Source organism: Artemia sp. Qi Xiang Cuo, chromosome 16 (assembly GCF_049724085.1).
Source record: "Artemia sp. Qi Xiang Cuo chromosome 16, ASM4972408v1, whole genome shotgun sequence".
Taxonomy (NCBI): domain Eukaryota; kingdom Metazoa; phylum Arthropoda; class Branchiopoda; order Anostraca; family Artemiidae; genus Artemia; species Artemia sp. Qi Xiang Cuo.
In genome coordinates this window covers 42,815,041-42,833,183 of record NC_142809.1, presented here as the reverse complement: position 1 = coordinate 42,833,183, position 18,143 = coordinate 42,815,041, and the positions used below count along the sequence as shown (strand labels likewise).

The 18,143-nt window shown below is 37.6% G+C and overlaps 1 protein-coding gene across 1 annotated transcript; it reads right to left on the bottom strand.

The window, feature by feature from the left end:
• Nucleotides 1-15,672: 15,672 nt before the first annotated feature.
• LOC148942929 (uncharacterized) lies at nucleotides 15,673-16,829 on the bottom strand. Its single transcript, XM_089102230.1, has one exon. It carries the CDS (start codon nucleotides 16,827-16,829, stop codon nucleotides 15,819-15,821), a length of 1,011 nt encoding a protein of 336 aa, XP_088958356.1. The 3' UTR covers nucleotides 15,673-15,818.
• Between the last annotated feature and the right edge of the window lie 1,314 nt (nucleotides 16,830-18,143).

Below are 18,143 nucleotides of genomic sequence, written 5' to 3'. Positions count from 1 at the left end.
TTTTATATTGCAATTTTGTCCCAGAGTTGCGCAGATTTACTGGACTATAAAGCTAAAAACAGTTTTCTTGTGCTTCATTTATGCAGAATATCTATTTTGCAAAGTTTAACTTTTATAACACAAAGGTTTTTAAAGGTCATCAAAAATCACTGTCCTTTAGAGGGAGAAGGAGTGGAGGTAGGTACTTCAGATTACCTTCCCGGGACATATTTCAGTCTTTAGACCCATCCCTGGAAGTTATATTTTCTTAACCTTTCCCTTTCCAAGACGGCGAAAAGTATGTATACTAGAATTTTACCATATTGTGATCCCTACTGTGTATAGATTAAGAATCAGATTTGGTTCCACAGCCTTAAGGCAAGCAAATCAAAAGTCACTTGCTTCTTTTCTGCAATTGCTGCATAGCCTAGCCAATCCTCCTTTATGTCGGTAGTTTACACCAATCAAAGCCATTGCTTAAAAATAAAATAGGTAGGCTCCTAGGCTACCTCGTCAACATTCCACGGTTCAGCTTTTTGAAATTCTGGCAACGTAAGCGTGTGTTGCTTGCTAAACATTTTAGAAAACTGAGCATAGACAATCTTTAAAAAAAATTCAACCTTTCGTTTGAAAAAATAAAACTTTACATGAATCAAAGTAAGTCTCCCTCAAAGAAATGATCATCCCAATATAAGGATGATGGACTTTTCCTAGAAGTAGAAGCCACAGTCAGGGTGATATCGTGAAAATTGTTAGCTGGTCCAGAGTTCAGGATTAACGTCACGCAAGGTTAGCCAGCTTTACAAAAACTAATTAAAGAAGTTAAGTTTGGTTAATACATATAATGCCGTCAAAATTCGAGATCTGTATAATTTAACAAATATTGCATTGAGTTTTTCATATTATAGCTTTTATTTTTTACCAGGTTTTTCAAAGTTAAAATTTTCCTTTTAAACAAATATTATTAGTGCCTACTTAATCTTTTTCAAAATTAGTAACATCAAACATCAAAGTTCGACCTGAAAAAGGATTTTAAATGCATAGATCGCATATATTGAAAATATATACTCCAAAACAAGGTTCCCAATTGAATTTCTATCCGACTGAGAGAAACAGACATAAAAGAAAAAAAGGGTTGATGAAACCGTTGAATACCCCCTTAGGGAGGGGTATTCAACATCTGGGGGGGCTTCCATCCAACTGAGAGGAAACAGACATAAGAGGAAAAAAGAGTTGACGAAAATGTTGAATACCCCTTATGGAGGGAGTATTCAGAAATCACAGGTTTTTTTTTTGCTGAAGTTCTTATGGAAACGTTTATCATTTCTGTATGTGCATTAAATAAAAAAAAACAAGTTTTTAAACTGAAAGTAAGGAGCAACATTAAAACTTAAAACGAACAGAAATCATTCCGTATGTGAAAGGGGCTGCTCTTTACGCTCAACCCCTCGCTCTTTACGTTAAAGTATTTTATTGTTTTAAAAAACAAAGTTGTGAGACAGAGTCAAACTTTAGCATAAAGAGCGAGGGGTTGAGGAGGGGGCAGCCCCTTTCATATACGGAATAATTTCTGTTCGTTTTAAGTTTTAATGTCGCTCCTTACTTTCAGTTTAAAAAATTTGTATTTTTTTATTTAATTTATGATCGTTTTTTAGTTAATGCAGCTTTTATTTTGGCTAACCATCATTGAATAAGTAAACAAAATTTGCATAAAAATTTTACTTTTCTTTTGCTAAATGGATGTCTTTACAAATTAACTTACGTAACTAACTTCTATATTCGTATATTTTTCTTCTGGCAAAAAATACAAAGTTGCAGATTTTTGCAGATGTGAACTTGAAACCTATGTAATAGGGTTTTCTGATACGCTGAAATCTGACGGTGTGATTTTAATTAAAATTCTTTCACTTGCAGGGGATGTTTCCCCACTCTTTAAAAAATCGGGTAAAATTTCTCAGGCTCGTAGCCTTTGATGAGTAATACTAAACTTAATAAAATTTATACATTTAGAATAAGCATTATAAACACATTCTTTTGATACATTTATTGACATGAAAATTCCGTTTTTAAAAGTTTCGATTACTATTGAGCCGTATCGCTTGTTTTTTTATTGTTTTTTTTTTATTACGTATATGTTATTAAGTATATTAGGGGGCTCTCCCCTTATTCAATACCACCCTCTTTACGTTAAAATTTAAAAAAATTTTGATTAACAAACACCAGAATACAAAATGCCGTTTAATTATAATATATAGCTCTTTTGAAAGCACTAAAAAAACCTGTAGCGTAAAGAGCGAGGTATTGACTTGGGAGAGAACCCCCTCATATACGTTATAATTTCTGTTCGTTTTAAGTTCTAATGTTGCTTCTTACTTTCAGTTGAAAAAACTTGTTTTTTTTAATTTAATTTCTGATCCTTTTTTAAATAATGCTTGGAAATCCGGCCCCCCCGTCATAGAAATGTCCCTTACCCCAAAGAAACATCCTCCCCTCAAATATTCTCCAGAGTAACCCCCTCCTCTAGCCCCCCCCCCCCTCCAGAAAAAAATCCTTCCTGAAAATGTCTGTTTACTTTCCAATAACCAATAAATAATGCTGGCAAGTCCGGCGCCCCCTTCATGGCAATTTCCTTTCCCCCATGAAAACTTCCTTCATCCAACATAACCCCCGACCCACCCTTCCCTCCCACTACCAGAAAAAAACCCTCCTGAAAACTTTTGTATACTTCCCAATAACCAATACTATATGTTAACATTGGGTAAAGTTCATAACTTTTAGCCCTCCCCCAGGAGACTTCGGGGGATTAAGTCATCCTAAAAGACATAGTTATCATATTTTCGACTATGCTGAACAAAATGGCTATCTCTAAATTTTGATCGGGTGACTCTGGGAAAAAAATAAGCGTGGGAGGGGGCCTAGTTACCCTCTATTTTTTTTGGTCACTTAAAAAGTGAACTAAAGCTTTTAGTTTCCGTTCCAATGAGCCCTCTCACGATATTCTAGGACCACTAGGTCGATACGATCACCCCTGGGGAACACGCATCCGTGAACTTTCTTCTGGAAAAAAAAATTCAAAATTCCACATTTTTGCCGAAAGAATCTTGAAACCTCTGCGGGAGGGTTCTTTGATACGCTGAATATGATGGTGTGATTTTCATTAAGGTTCTATAACTTTTAGAGGGTCTTTCCCCTTTTTTTCGAAAATCAGCCAAATTTTCTCAGGCGCGTAACTTTTGATGGGTAGCACTAAACTTGATGTATATATTACTAAACTTGACACTAAACTTTATATATTTGAAATTAGAATTAAAATCTGATTCTTTTGATATATCTATTGGTATCAAAAACCCGTTTTCTTGAGTTTCGGTTACCATTGAGCCGGGTCGCTCCTTACTTACAGTTCGTGGTAACGAACTGTTTGATACATAGCTCAATGTCTTCTCTTCCAGTCTACATGAGGGAAGGGGAGCTTGCCTCCATACTGGTGACCATGGGACAAGCACGGATCTAGAACGTTAATTTGGTAGGGTTGGCAGTGCCATAAGAGGAAAACAGAACGCCCCCAATCTACAACTTTTGGTACTGGTGCATTATGCGGGCACTACTAAAGAAGTCAAGTTTGGTTAATGCTAATGAAACAAAATAAAATAGGATGGATATATAATAGTTTATAAACAAATTTGGGCGTTATATTTGCGAATTAGGGGGGGGGGGGTATATCCTATTTTAACTCATTTAAAAACCACGGATTTGCAGTCATTTATCTATAGTGGTCTCTTGCAAATATACTGTTTGACAGGTTCCGTGACTGGTTTCGATGTACAATGTATAACAGTGCCCGCATAATGCAACGGTACCCATATTTAATATATGGCATGCTACACCCCCCCCCCCCTAATTTGCAAATACATAGCCCAAATTTGTTTCTAAACTATTATATATTTATCCTAGTTTATTTTGTTTCATTAGCATTAACCAAACTTGACTTATTTAGTAGTGCCCGCATAACGCACCAGTGCCCAATTTTTTTAAAAGTAATTGAATTAAGGCCCGGTTTACTGTCAACGTAACGTGACGCAACGCAAAGTTAAAACTAAGTGTTTTAATAAGACCATTCAAGCAGGGTTGTCAAATGCCGACTTTAAAAAAAAAGGTGCAAATCCAGGCCAAAAATGAGTGTAAATTGTTAAAAAAGAGTGCAAGTCAGAAAATTTGTGCGCGCGCGGCTACCACCGCGCGCGCAACCCCTTTCACTCTTTAGACCACTCTTACGCTATTTACAAATAATTATTAATTATCCTACGATCAATAAAAGTATTACCTTTTAATCTTTCAAATGTATTTAAAATAAATCTAGGAGGATTCCCTACTTAAATCCAACCTCTAAACAATGGGTTAGACAATGATTTTCATCTTTTTGTAGCTTAAAAGGTAATGCTCTGCTTTGAAATGTGCTGGTATTTATTTTGATTGCTTGAAACTATAGTTGAATTCATCAAATGTTTATATAAGGTTTTGTCTCCCTTTTATCCAAATGTTTTGAAAGGAATATAAGAGGTCCAAGTAACAAGTCGTGAACTATAACTGGCTTCACTGTAGTCAAGTCAACTACCGTACCCTAGCAGAGAAAAAAAATGGTGAAAACATTCTTAGTCATACAAAATATTTCTTCTTACAAAATAATTCTTCTTCTTCCTCAACTAGATCTTCTTCTTCTTTCACTTTCTTGTAAATTGATGTCTGATTTTTATATTAAATGAGTAGTTTTCTGGGACATTCCCAGAAAGTGGATAGCTGCTTGTTTGGCGAATGTACTGGTTTGCTTTGAGTTCATTAAATTTGAGCACATTAATGAATATGAATAAATAAGAATGAGACAAGATTTCTGCGAAAGGGGTATTTTAGATGTGAATCTGAGAAAAGGGTCTTTCTGGGTTTGTTTATCCCAATAACACAGAAGTGCAAATTTAAATTTTATACTATAGAAAAACCACATCAATAGCTTGCAAAAATGTTCAACGATACATGTGACATAACATTTATTTTGATGTATTTACTGTGTCGATAGAGGAGAAGTTGGAGCACATCAATAATTACACAGAATTTCATAAACAATAATAAAGTTAATAAACCAAAATTTGTATTATATCTTCAAAGAATAGTTCGCAGCGCATAAACAACAATAAGTCACAATCTACTCCTAGATCTTTTTACTACTACAGGGATTGTAGTTATAAACAACAAAACTTTTAACAAGTACAAGCATATGGTACCTCAAAGAATGCTACGACAGTCTAAGGAAGGCAACTCCTCATGGGCGCAAATATGAGGATATACAGGCAGAAGTTCAACCTTGTAATAAGAAACGTACGCAGGAATTGACATTGGAGCGGTGCAAAATTTCAAATAGAGTACAAATTGAAAAAAAGAACACAGACAACGAGAAACCATCTAGGAAAAATCACGAACATCTTGCGATTTTAGAAGAAGGACAGGCATTAATATAACATGATCCCACATTATGTGAATGATTGCTTATAACTATAGGTAGTGAAGTTTCTTTACGGAAGCAGAAGCAAAACGGATTTATCATCCTTCAAAACATCAAACAAAATTACGTGTAGGTTCTTACTCGTATAGATAAATTAATGATTAAAACTAGCGATCAAGCGTGCTAAAAAATATGCAAGAAATGGAATATCTTAGTTTCTTCTAAGCAATTTGTTTAAATAATAAATTGCAGAATCATTAGTTCCATAACACTCTATAGAACAATAAAGGTTAAAATACAACCGACATACAATAGGCAGTATGCAAGTCTAGAAAACAGGCAAGTTAAAACAACAACATATTTATTTACGCTCTCTTCCTATGTGAAAAAAAAAAATATTTTGTTCACTAGAAACATAAGGGAATAAATTCATTCCGTCGAATAGCAGGAAGGCCATTCTCGCGCAAATGAATGTTAAATTTGGATTCAAGATGCAATTCTGACTATAGAGGTAAGTTTGAACTTTACCCCCCCCCCCCCATCTACAAATAAATACCCTGAATTGATATAGAGCGGTGGGGCGAAGTGAAATTGCGTCAAAAGCGATTATTATTTTCGGAAAGAGCATAAGAAGAGGCATCGAGTGTATTAACTTTATTCATAGGTCAATAATAGGAACTACTCAATATTTATCCGTTTTTCATTGTCATTTTCAATTGGCTACAATATTTTTGGCCCTGGATTCATTTCTGAAAGTGTCATTCACCTAAAGGAGGCCCTACCCGGTCAATCATTTTGATCAAAAGCTTCCGTAAGTCGATTGACTCAAGCATGAGTGCCCGTCTAGGAACCTGTTTGACGCTTGGGTCAAGTGTTGACGGTGATTGATATTTGAATGACTCTAACATTTTGATCAAAAGCAGTGTGTTAGATTAGCTTTAGTCGAGATTGAAGGGCTGATTGAAGGGTCAATTGAAGGACACCTCGATGGATTGACGGAGACTTTTGATCAAAATAATTGACTATCTAGGGCCTCCTTAACTCAACTACTTTCCAAGATAGCAAGAAGTGTCGAAACTACAACTTTAGGCTACCCCATATTTTTCCAATGTGTCCTTTTATGTAATTTTCATAGAGTGGGTCCCATTCAAATCGAATTCTTGGACCCGTGGCTATTTAAACGAAATTTTTATTTCAGAAAAATTGGCTACCACAAGCAGAGATGGTTCATTCACGCTTTAAAAAAGTGCACAAGCCTAAAGTCTTCGCTGAATTCTATCAGTTTAAGAGTAGACTTTGGAAAGATTTGTTTTGGTTGTTGCTTCTCCATGGCCTTACTGCAAGTTGCATACTCACTTTTACATTTCCAATTATAATGTTTGTGTCTTACAACTTTTAACTTCCTTCTATAAAAATTGATATTAAATGTTAAATTAAAACTTTTTCACTTGTTATTTATACTTTGATTTAATTCTTCGCAAGTGGCTGAAAAAACAGAAAGACGCCTGGGAAACGGCCCAGGCAGAGATAATAGAGATCATACCGGCTAGCTGTTCTATCGTTTACACTTGGATAATTTAATTTGAATTTTTTTATTTCGCTTAATACTTTTTCTATCATCTTTTCATAAGAGAGTACAAAGAGCAAATAATGGGCAAAAAGAGTGCAAATCTGGTCCATGGAGTGAAAGAGTGCAATGAAAAAAAGCACATTCCAAACAAAAATTGTGCAAGTTGGCAGCCCTAGTCAGAACAGTGAAAGGGGCAGCGCGCCTTTTTTGACTAGCACGCGCTTTCAACAACTTGCACTCTTTTTTGAGCTCAGCAGTTGGCATCCCTGATACAGGGAGAGGATTGTTACTGGGACTTTGTTTTCTCTCTATAAAGTTTTGAGAATTTGAGCATTAATATTGTCGCCAAGAAACAGAAAGTACTTACTTGTACTTGTGGCGGGAATCAGGCGTTTCCACCTCGCCCGGCATCGATGATCTTGGAGACCTTCTTGGACCATGTTGAGCGATCTTCTGCCAGCTGCTCTGCAAAAGTAAGCCACTGAGTTGACCATCTGTGTCAGAACTTTCTGAATCCCCCGATAGGTTCAAGGTCTGATTTGGCCAGGTTCCACCAGTTTTTCCTCTGTCCTCCTTGGTGTCTCTTCCAGGAGCTAATAGGCTCGACTAGAAGTATTTGGCGAGGCAAGTATTCTGGCGGCTTCCGTAAAACATGGCCCAACCATTTCAAACGGCGTTCTTTAATAGTGAGCGCAACATCTCTCTGAATATTGCACATTCGACGTAGATCCGCGCTGGAGATACGGTCACGCAGCTGTATTCTGAGAATTCTTCGCAGACAGGTATGCTCAAACACCTTCAGTGTATTCTCATGCTGTAGTTTTACCGACCATGTTTCGCATCCGTAAAGGAGAACGGTGCGGACTAGTGCCATATAGATTCGAACTTTCGTTCGGACACTGACTTCGCGGCGATTCCATAAGGGTTTCCGAAGGGAGGCAAAGACTGTCTGCGCTTTCTGTATTCTCTGTTGGATATCAGCGTCGGAGGATCCGTCAATACATATTTGGGAGCCTAAGTATGTAAAACAGTTGACTTTTTCCAGTTGAACTTGATTGACAGTTAGTGTGAATGGTCCTGTGTCGTGGTTAATAGCCATGAATTTCGTTTTCTCTGTGCTGACTTTCAAGCCGATCAGGTCTGCCCAGGCCACCACGTTGTCAAGCATGTTTTGAGCTTCTACGGGTTCTGACAGGAGGCCAACATCATCCGCATAATCGAGGTCAGTCAGTGAGAGATTCTGTCCGATCTGAACTCCTGGATAGGACGACAGTGCATTTTCAAGCACCCAATCGACGCAATAATTGAACAGAGTCGGAGAGAGGATACACCCTTGTTTTACTCCAAACTCAACCAGGAATTCTTCAGTTTCTTCACCATAGACTCGAACTCGGCTCACTGACGCGTCATAGTATGCCTTCATCAGTTCAACAAACTTCAGCGGCATTCCGTCATTCTCTAGGATCTTCCAAAGTTTCTGGCGAGTGACAGAGTCGAAGGCGGCAATGAAGTCCAGGAACATCAAGATCAGGGGTAGATTGTACCTTTCAAACTGCTGGATAATGAGGTGAAAAACGAAGATATTATCAGTACAGCCTCTACCTGGCCGAAAGCCGGCTTGATTTTCTCGGGTTCTTTCCTCCCTTGCCCCTTTGAAGCGGTTCAAGAGTATAATCCCGAATATTTTGACCGCAATGTCTATTAGACTTATTCCGCGGTAATTTTTGCATTCGGTTTTATCTCCTTTCTTATAGAAGGGGAGAATGACTGATGTCTTCCAATCTTTTGGGAAAGAATTGGTCCTCCACACTTCTTCGAGAATGCCATGGAGCTGTTCAGCAGTGACCTCAGGGCATTGTTTGTACACTTCCGGGGGAGGCCGTCTTCACCTGGGGCTTTGTGGTTCTTCAGGGTCTTGATCGCTTTTAGTATTTCGGCTCTGGTCGGTGTATCCAGCTCGACGTCGTAGGGTTCTTTAGAAACGGCAGGTGGGAAAGCATCAGGGGCGGATGATGGGGATGGGCGTAGGAGCATCTGAAAGTGATCCTTCCATCTTGCTAAGCGCTCCTTCTGACAACTGATGATTTTTCCTGATCTGTCTTTGACTATTTCTGAGACAGCAGCTTTCTTACCAACGGACTCTTTCAGGATCTGGTAAAGCTTGCGGGTATCATGTGAGCGTGCTGCTTTCTCTAACGACACGGTAGCATCTTCCCACATTTGGCGGCGGTCCAGACGGACAGAGCGTTTTACCTGTCTGCGCAGCTCTTTTGTTTCTTCTTTAGGGCCGCTCATCTTTTGTCTTCGCTCACCGACTATTGACAGGGTCCTAGCGGTAATCCAGTGCTGTCGTTTGATTTTTTGTAGGCCTAGGATATAATCAGCAGTCTCTGTGATAACTGTTTTTAATGTCTCCCATCTCTTCTTGGGGGGTTGGGATTCATAAGAACTGAGGGCGTCAAATTGGTATGTCAGTTCCAAATTGAGGGCCTGCCGAACTTCTTTGTCTTGGAGCTTACCAATGTCAAATCTGGCCTTGGGTTGGTTTTTCTCCGAGTTGCAAGACGTAGCAAAATTTTTGCAGCAACAATCCTGTGGTCAGACCCAGACTGCGAGCCTGTGTCCGCGCCGTTGTAAGAGCGAGAGTCCAGTACGGAGCTTCTCCAGCGCTGGTGTACGAGAATGAAGTCTGTTTGAGCCTTAGTGACACCGTCATTTGAATGCCAAGTTAAAAGGTGGCTAGGTTTGTGCTGAAATATGGTATTGGTGACAACAAGGTGGTTCATCAAGGCGTAGTTTAACAACCTTCGCCCATTCTCGCATCTGTGACCTTGTCCAAATTTTCCCAGGACTTGTCTTGTGGTTTGGTCAGACGGAGCAACTCTTGCGTTGAAGTCTCCAGCAACAATCAAGTAATCACGTGCGGCAACAGAAGAAGACAGCTGCTGTAGCTCGCTGTAGAAATCATCCTTGGTCGTATCAGCAGCGTCACGGGTGGGGGCATAAGTAGAAATTATCGACACATTTGCGGGGTTTCCTTTTAGTCTGATTCTGGCAAGTCTACAGGAGACTGGTTCCCATTCTAGGAGAGCATTTCTGGTTCTTTGGTTCATGATGAAACCAACTCCGTGGAGTCCCGAATTATCCTCTCCTCCGGAGTAGAAAAAATGGAATTGATGTAGCGTTTCAGGAGCTGTAATAACTATGGAGCCAGAACATGAAATTCTGGTCTCGGATATGCAAAGTATGTCTATGTTGTACTTCTCCATCTCATGGACAAGAAAAACTTGCGTGGCTTCTTGTTTGATGGATCTTACATTCCAACATCCCCCATTTATTCTAGATTTTGCCTGTTTAATGACTGTAGTGGGTTTTCCTAGATTTATGGCATGAAAAGGATTTTTCGACTTCGCCGCCATATTCGAAGTCGCGTCGCCTGCCGGGAACGCCGTAGTATGGTTGGCTTGTTTACTTCTCGACACCCGCGCCAATACAGGGGCCGCGTCGCTTGCCGGGGACGCCGTAGCCGTAACAACTTTTCTTCTAGGTCTCAGATCCATCGATGTTTCTTGAGAATAGAGGTGACCGCAAGGTCCCCAGTCTTGCGGGTCACCCGGAGCGCGTTGGCCACCAAATTGCACGACGTGGAGCTCAGTGGTGTTTACACCCTTCCACCACTTTGAGGTGCGCTGACGGATTTCCTCTGCTGCCCAGGGACGGAAGATCGAGCCTCATTGCCTGTAACTACCATCACTGCCATGGAGGTATACAAGAAAACAGAAAGTAGTGACTAAAAAAAGCCCCAAAAGGCCCCAGAGTCCGTACAGGGAAAATCAGTAAAACTAGTATGACTACTTTATTTAAAGAAAAATTTGGACGTAAATAAACTAACATTGAGAGCCAGTTACTGTGAATTCTTAGTTTCTGATCGATAGCTGATAAAAATTTAAAGCTGTTGTGGTCAGTTTTTGTTTTGGCACTCTGCCTGGGCCAAACCAGTGGCAACTGGTTCTGTTGTCTGCCCAACTTTTTTCTTGATTTTCCTCCTACACAAAGATGTCTTACCAGTCAATCTTATTAGCAAAAGTAAAACAAAAGCATGAAAAACAGACTGTTTCTCTGAGCATTTTCAATCAAATATCTGGGAGATTTAAGGCCATTCCGGTGTAACTCGGCACTCATGGTAATAATCCCCTTCCTGTATGACAAGGCTGAAATATTTGCCAACGTCGATGTTCATCAGAGTACACCTCTTCAGTGAAACTCCTAGAATCAGTTTGGCCTAGAGGACATAATTTTGTCTAGGTAAACGACGGTTTCTTGATTGATGGTTCAAAGAAAACTTTGTGAGAACTGCACATATGAACTCCGGCTCCCCTGTATTACAGGACAATTATTGCCTCGTTTCTGTTGTCATTGTGTCTCTATAAACACATGGAGATAATTATCTGGCAATGACTCAGAGAAGTAATTTACTACAGCGGTATAAAAGATCCACAGAGGATGCTTGTGATTACAGTCGACAGAACCGTATGCTTATGAGGAACCAATTTGTCACTAATTTGCAAATGTTGGGTAAACTCTTGTCTTGTCCCTGACTAGAAAATCTGCAGCATTTTGGGTGCTCAAAGGCTTCATTTATAGGATTAACAGTAGTGTAGTGTTTATTTCTGTGGCCAGATCCAAAGAGTGCTAGTAGAAATATAAGTATCTGGATTGACATTTAGAAGTAGATCTAAATAAGAAGTGGAAAAAAATAATATACATTTAGAAGTATAATTAATAATTAAAAAATAAGTAGATGCCTCCAAAAACAAGTAGAAAGTAAGTAGATAAGTAGATTTAATATTTGGAAGTAGAATAGTCCAAAAATAAGTATTCTACCACCAAAATAAGTAGAAGTTAAAACATTGCGTTAAGCATTCTTTGTTCTATCTGTGTGAGTCTACTTTTTAATAAATAATGTTTTTGCTTTAGTTCTTTCGATGGAAAGTTTGTCGTCTGATTCTGTTGTTGAAAAGACTTCGTTAGATTCTCATGAGGAAAACTCTGGTTATTTAAGCAACGAAGAGAAAAAAGCGCAAGAGTATAAGCTAGAAAAAGTGGACCTAGATCTGGAAAAGTTGAAAAAAGACTACGAAAGGAACGAAAATTCAGACCTGCTTGGCTGCATGTTCCTGAATTTACGTCTTGGCTGAAGAAAGATCCTTCTTTAGATTAAAAAGTCTATTGCTTGTATTGCAAGAAATTTCAAGCATGTGGCAAGTTGGAGCTGAGAAAACATATGGGTATGAATACATTTTTCAGTAAATTCATTTGAATTTTTTTCAGTTCTATACTGAAAACGTTTGACACTAAGAGCTCAAAATCTTATTCTATGACAAAAAAAAATATTCTTTTTCTTTTAAATTCTTATGTAGCAATTCTTTTAAAACAATTCTTTTAAATGTTTTAAATTTTATAACTTTAAGAAATCAAAAATTAATTATGATTTTAAGGAATAAATATCAGCATATGTATATTAAACTGACAATGCACATTTTTTTCAGTAAATTCATTTGAATTTTTTCAGTAAAGTACAAATTATATTCTGGCTTTTAGAAAGCATAGGGTTTAGACCCTATTCAGATTAAGTCTTGGTTACCTCAAGTCTTGGTTAAGCCTGGGCGTGAATTTAAAAAAAAATCGAAATTAAATCAAAAAGAATTATTTTCAACTATGACTGGGAGAGGGGGTAATTTTCCTCAGGGAGACGCCGAATCTACTGAACTGGCTTTGCTTATTTTTGCACCATAGTAATTTAGACGGAAATTTCCCTTGAAAATTTTGAATGAAAATTCTGTGAATGCGGAATAAAACACAATTGAAAAATGAAAATGAAAAAGAAAAAATTAATACCGTTTTTGACACATTTTCTTGACTAATTATAAATACATACATAGGTGGGCGTGTAGTAATAATTTAAGCTCGAAAGATGATTAACTTACAATAATAATTCTTCTTATGTTAAAAATTATCTTATTAGCAGTCATGTTAAAATTACTGGGAGTTGCAAAGTTGAATCAGAGCTCTCAAGAAGGGATGTAGCTCCAACATTTTATTGGGGGGGGGGGGGGCAAGAGGGGTACCAAAATGAAATGTCAATAGCATGGGTTATCGAATCATTTTTTCTACAAATAATTGCCCGCCTGAAACAACGCGAATTCTTTCAAGGTTATTTTTAGAAATAGAATTAATTATAAGTACATTTTTTTGGCCATAGAATAAGATTTTGAGCTCTTAGTGTCAAATGTTTTCAGTAAAGAACTGAAAAAAAATTCAAATGAATTTACTGAAAAAAATATGCATTGTCAGTTTAATGTACATATGCTGATATTTATTCCATAAAATCTTGATTAATTTTTGATTTCTTAAGGTTATAAAAGCGAAAACATTAAAAAATAATTTTTAATAAAGTACAAATTATATTCTGGCTTTTAGAAAGCATATGGTTTAGAATCCTTAATTTATGGTGGTTTTGAGTATGAAATACTTTTGTTTCTGTTTGTCTCCTTCTTAAATTTCTTTTTTTATATCGATTTATGATTCTTGCACGATTGGTAGATTATTTAAATCTATTTTTTACAGGAAAGTGACTATACACATTTTTTCAGTAAATTCATTTTGAATTTTTTTTCAGTAAAATACAAATTATATTCTAGCTTTTAGAACGCATGGAGTTTAGAAACCTAATCATATTAATTTCTGCTCGTTTTGAGTTTGACTTATTTTAATTTCTGTGTGTTTTGGGTTTCAATTATTTATTGATACTGATTTGGGGTAGTTGTATGCTTGGTACATAATTTGATTCTATTTTTGTTCATTTTTGGTTTAATGGAGTTCTTTAATTTTTTGTAAAAACTTATTTTGTGGGAAAAGTTTTTTTAATTAATAGAAATCATAACCAATGCATAGAAATTCAGGTGAATTAATAGAAATCATAACCAATGCACAGAAATCCAGAAGAATTCATAAAAATCAGGGCCAATCCTAGAAATCCAGACCAAACCAGAGAAATCAAGACCAAGCCATAGAAACCATGACCAAACTGTAGAAATCATGGGAGTATCAGTGGGGTAGCCGCATACGAAAAAACTAATTGGAAAAAACTATGTTCATCAAAGAATGCATGTCATTTTAAGACATGTAAAAAAAAGATGAGGGGGGGGGCTGGAAGGGAGGGGGACCTGGAACGGGAGGGGGCCTTGAGGGTGGAGGGGGGTATTCCTGGGGGACTTGGGTCCCTAGTAGGGGGTTTGGGTCCTGGTGGGGGACTCGGGGCCCTGGTGGGGGACTCCAGCCCTGGATGGGGACTCAGGGCCCTGACATGGGGACATGGGGTCTTGGATTGGGACTCGGGGGGGGGGGGGGTGGAAAGTTATGTGCAAGCCCGGTAATGGAAAACCGATGTGCACTGGGCCATTATATTAAAATAATGATATCTGCCCTGTTGTGTTCATAATCAATTATCAATAATCAATAATCGTATCGGCACCATTAGATCACAAAAAGATCTCTATCCATTGATTGTTAAAATCCATATAAAATCTTCATTTCTTATGCATGATGTTACTTCAAAGTCATTTCTATTTTTGAACATTCTTGGTGAACAAAACTCTGATAATAATGCTTCCAAGAATTTTCCTTATCGTTCCAGAGCGTCATGCCAGATTGTCGACAGACTTGATGTTTCCAATGGCCTCTTGCATGGTGGGATAGGGCACCGCTGGTATTCACTGTATTGTTACACCGAGAACATGTATGATTACACAATATCAGATAGGGCATAATTCTTGAAATTCGCGAAATTCTCAGAAACCGATGCGCAAAAAGGAAAGGGCACTGCTCATTCTGCATAAAGTGTGTATGGTTGGAAAAGAAAACATGTCAACATCTATAGCTGCAGTTAAGAAAAACGAAATCTACGACTTTGATTATGTACATTGCAGCTTTGGTGGAATCGCCGTTAAACCTTCTTCGTGTTTTGAAACCAATATTGAAGAAAAGAGTAGTGGCTCTGGGCCCACTCTCTTAGATTGACCCCATACTACTTATATGCCCCAGGGTATAACTTGAAACGCCTGCCCCCGGGCCTTGGGGGGGAGTGGTTACATCAGAGTTTTGTTGTATGATCTTTGAACTATTTTTAACAAAATTGCTATCTAAAAATTTTTATCAGATGCATTTGGGGGAAAAGGGTGTAAGAAGGGGGGGGTCTAGTTGCCCTTCCATCATTTTTGACTCTTAAAAAGGGAACTAGAACTTCTAATTTCCAATCGAATGAGCCCCCTCCAAAATTTATACGACGACCCCTTCCATATGAAGTGCCTCTGGGAAAAAAATTATAATAAATAAATAATATAACATTGGAGCTGTATGACCTTTGCCATAGGCAATGCTAGAGCGGTGCCTCTGTTTCCTAGCCTTAGTAACTTAGTCTTCTTATCATTTATTTTCAAACCTATTCTAGCACCCTGAATTTGCAAAACCTCTAAAAGTTCATTCATTTTGCTCACACTTTCATCTAGGATGCTTAAATCATTAGCATAATATGAGTCCGAGAGATATACAGCATAACCAGAGCCCTTGTGTTAATGTTTCCATTGCAGCCATTTGGCTTGTTTTTTTTTTATCAAATGCTGAATATTATAAACACTTTCCATAAAACAAAACTATAAATTGTAATCCATATAATTTTTGCTAAATGTAATCAATATACTATACTATGAAACGCTATAATCATTTGAAAATTTGTTTATCTGGATGACTAATATGTGAACCACACGCGTTGGACATCTCTTTATGTACATTGAACATAATAGTACCTTTCTGAGCTTCTGAGCACCAATGCACTGCATCGCAGTCGGTATTAACATGGTAAGGATAGCTACTATCATGCTTGCATTTGATACATTTGAGACTTCTGTTTTCACATCCCTTTTGAAAACAATTTTTGCCATAGTTTTTAGATATCTCGTCTAAGACACAAATATGTTTGAGGGATTTTTGAAGTAGTATCTTGAACCCTTGGAACTTCTGAGAAAGAGTGATCTTCTCTAATATGGATTTAACATCGTGTCTAGAAAATCTTTGCATGTCTATTATTCCTATAATTTCTAAAACTGGAACCGATCTGTTTTCGGGGTCTTTGGATAGCCAACTGTAAAGTGTCTTTAAAAAACCCTGAAATCTACCAAATGTGCTTCCTTTTAAAGCACTACAACTACATCTAGCTAATTCTATAAAATCAGGAGCATTAAAATTGGTAACAAATTGGGGAGCTTCGTTCCCTTCTGCAACCACAAGAGCCACCTCTTTTATGACTGCTGTTTTTTTAAGTCGGTCACCATAAGTGAAGAAAATACTGTCAAGAAATTTTATATCTTGTGTCATAAAATAATTTTGGAGTAAATAATCAGCAATTTCCTCTTTAATGCCAAGAAAGTTGTACTTTTCCACAATGTATGTAAATGCATCTCTGTTCATTGTTATGAAACCAGAAACAGTTCCTTCTTTATAGAAATCTATTATAATTTTCATGGTTTCAAAGTTCACATCATTGGCTAGAACAATATTGGTTTGTTTTTCAAGCATATCCGATTCTAGCATGGCCTTGAAGACATCACTAACAGCTACTAAAAGGGATTTCTTGGCTTCAACATCACCACCATCACACTGAATAGTAGTCATGGGGCTTTCTTCTATATTGAAATTGGCCAAAATTTGTGTAAGGGTAGAAATTCGACTCATCTCTGTAAAAAGAATAAAATCAAATATGGGAATCATAGGATTGATAGGGTAAGAAGTCAGTAAGTTAATTTGAATGAACACGCACTACTGGATTTTGAAAAAAGGCAATAAATCGTCAAACTTTGGTAATTTTTGACAAGTATACCCTCGGCTTCTTTGAGTTTTGTGAAAGATCGCTCTGATCACACTCAAAGCTGAAGCGTCGATTCCGTAACGAGCGATACACCTCTTTTGTATAGTTGATTGTTTCTTTAGTCTATTCGCATGGAAAGGTTAGTCCTAGAAACTTGAGTGGTATCTCATCCAACTGGAAATTATTAGTTCTAGCGTCCCTTGCAAAATTCAAAAGTTGCTTAAGGACAATCAGTCCCTACCATCCTGTTTCTTCCCAACTAGCGTCGTAGCCCCCTCCCCCCCCCCCTATTGTGTATTTCATTACTTTCAAAGAGCCATTTTGTATAAAAATGGTATATAGTCCTAAAAATGTCCAATCTCAGATGATGTGAATAACGCAACCTCAGGGATAAGGACATTAAATTCCCGAATTTTCTATCTCTTATCTATAATTTTGAGAATCAACGAGGTAAACACTGCGTAAAGCCCAAAACTGCCCCAAGTCCAAACTCGGTGCAAGAACAAGCTAACTCGTGAATAAGTCTGGACTGGAGACTGTCTCGCTAAAAAAAAAAAAAAAAAAAAAAAAAAAAAAAGTCCTGACTCAGAGCCAAAAACATCATAATTTCGATGACTAGGAAAAAAACCCCCATAATTTCGATGAATAAATTCAAAAAAGGGCTCGTATTGAGTCGGAAAAAAACCGAGTCATTTTCCATCTAAAGCAAGCTAAGCCTAAACTCCATCCTAAACGAGCTAAGTGTAAAAACAAGCTATTCTTGACTCGATGTAAAAACAAACTCAGCCCAAGCTCTGGACTGGCTCGTTGCAAAAACGAGCTAATTTCTGAGTCAGTGTACAATAAGCTATGCTGAGGCCGTGGACTTACTAGTAACACAAACGAGCTAGGTTCTGACTTGAAAATAAAAAACGACGAAAAAAAAAATTAGTCGTGAAGGCTGAAGCTAGGATGACCCTCATCCTGTTACATCCTGTTGTGACATCCTGTCACATCCTACCTCATCCTGTTGAATCTATACGATAGTTGATCTCCGATTCAATTACAAGAATATTATCGTATTATATTTTGTTTTTACTGCTTGTTTCTTTAATTAAATGCACTCTGAGCTCATTCATTAAGAGTTATTGTAAAAAAGAAAAGAAAATTTGTTCCAGTTGAGAATCCCTTGGCTCTAAAAC

Bases quoted from the DNA above. Each gene is read 5' to 3' on its own strand.
- LOC148942929 (XM_089102230.1), bottom strand. From the start codon at position 16,829: ATGAGTCGAATTTCTACCCTTACACAAATTTTGGCCAATTTCAATATA.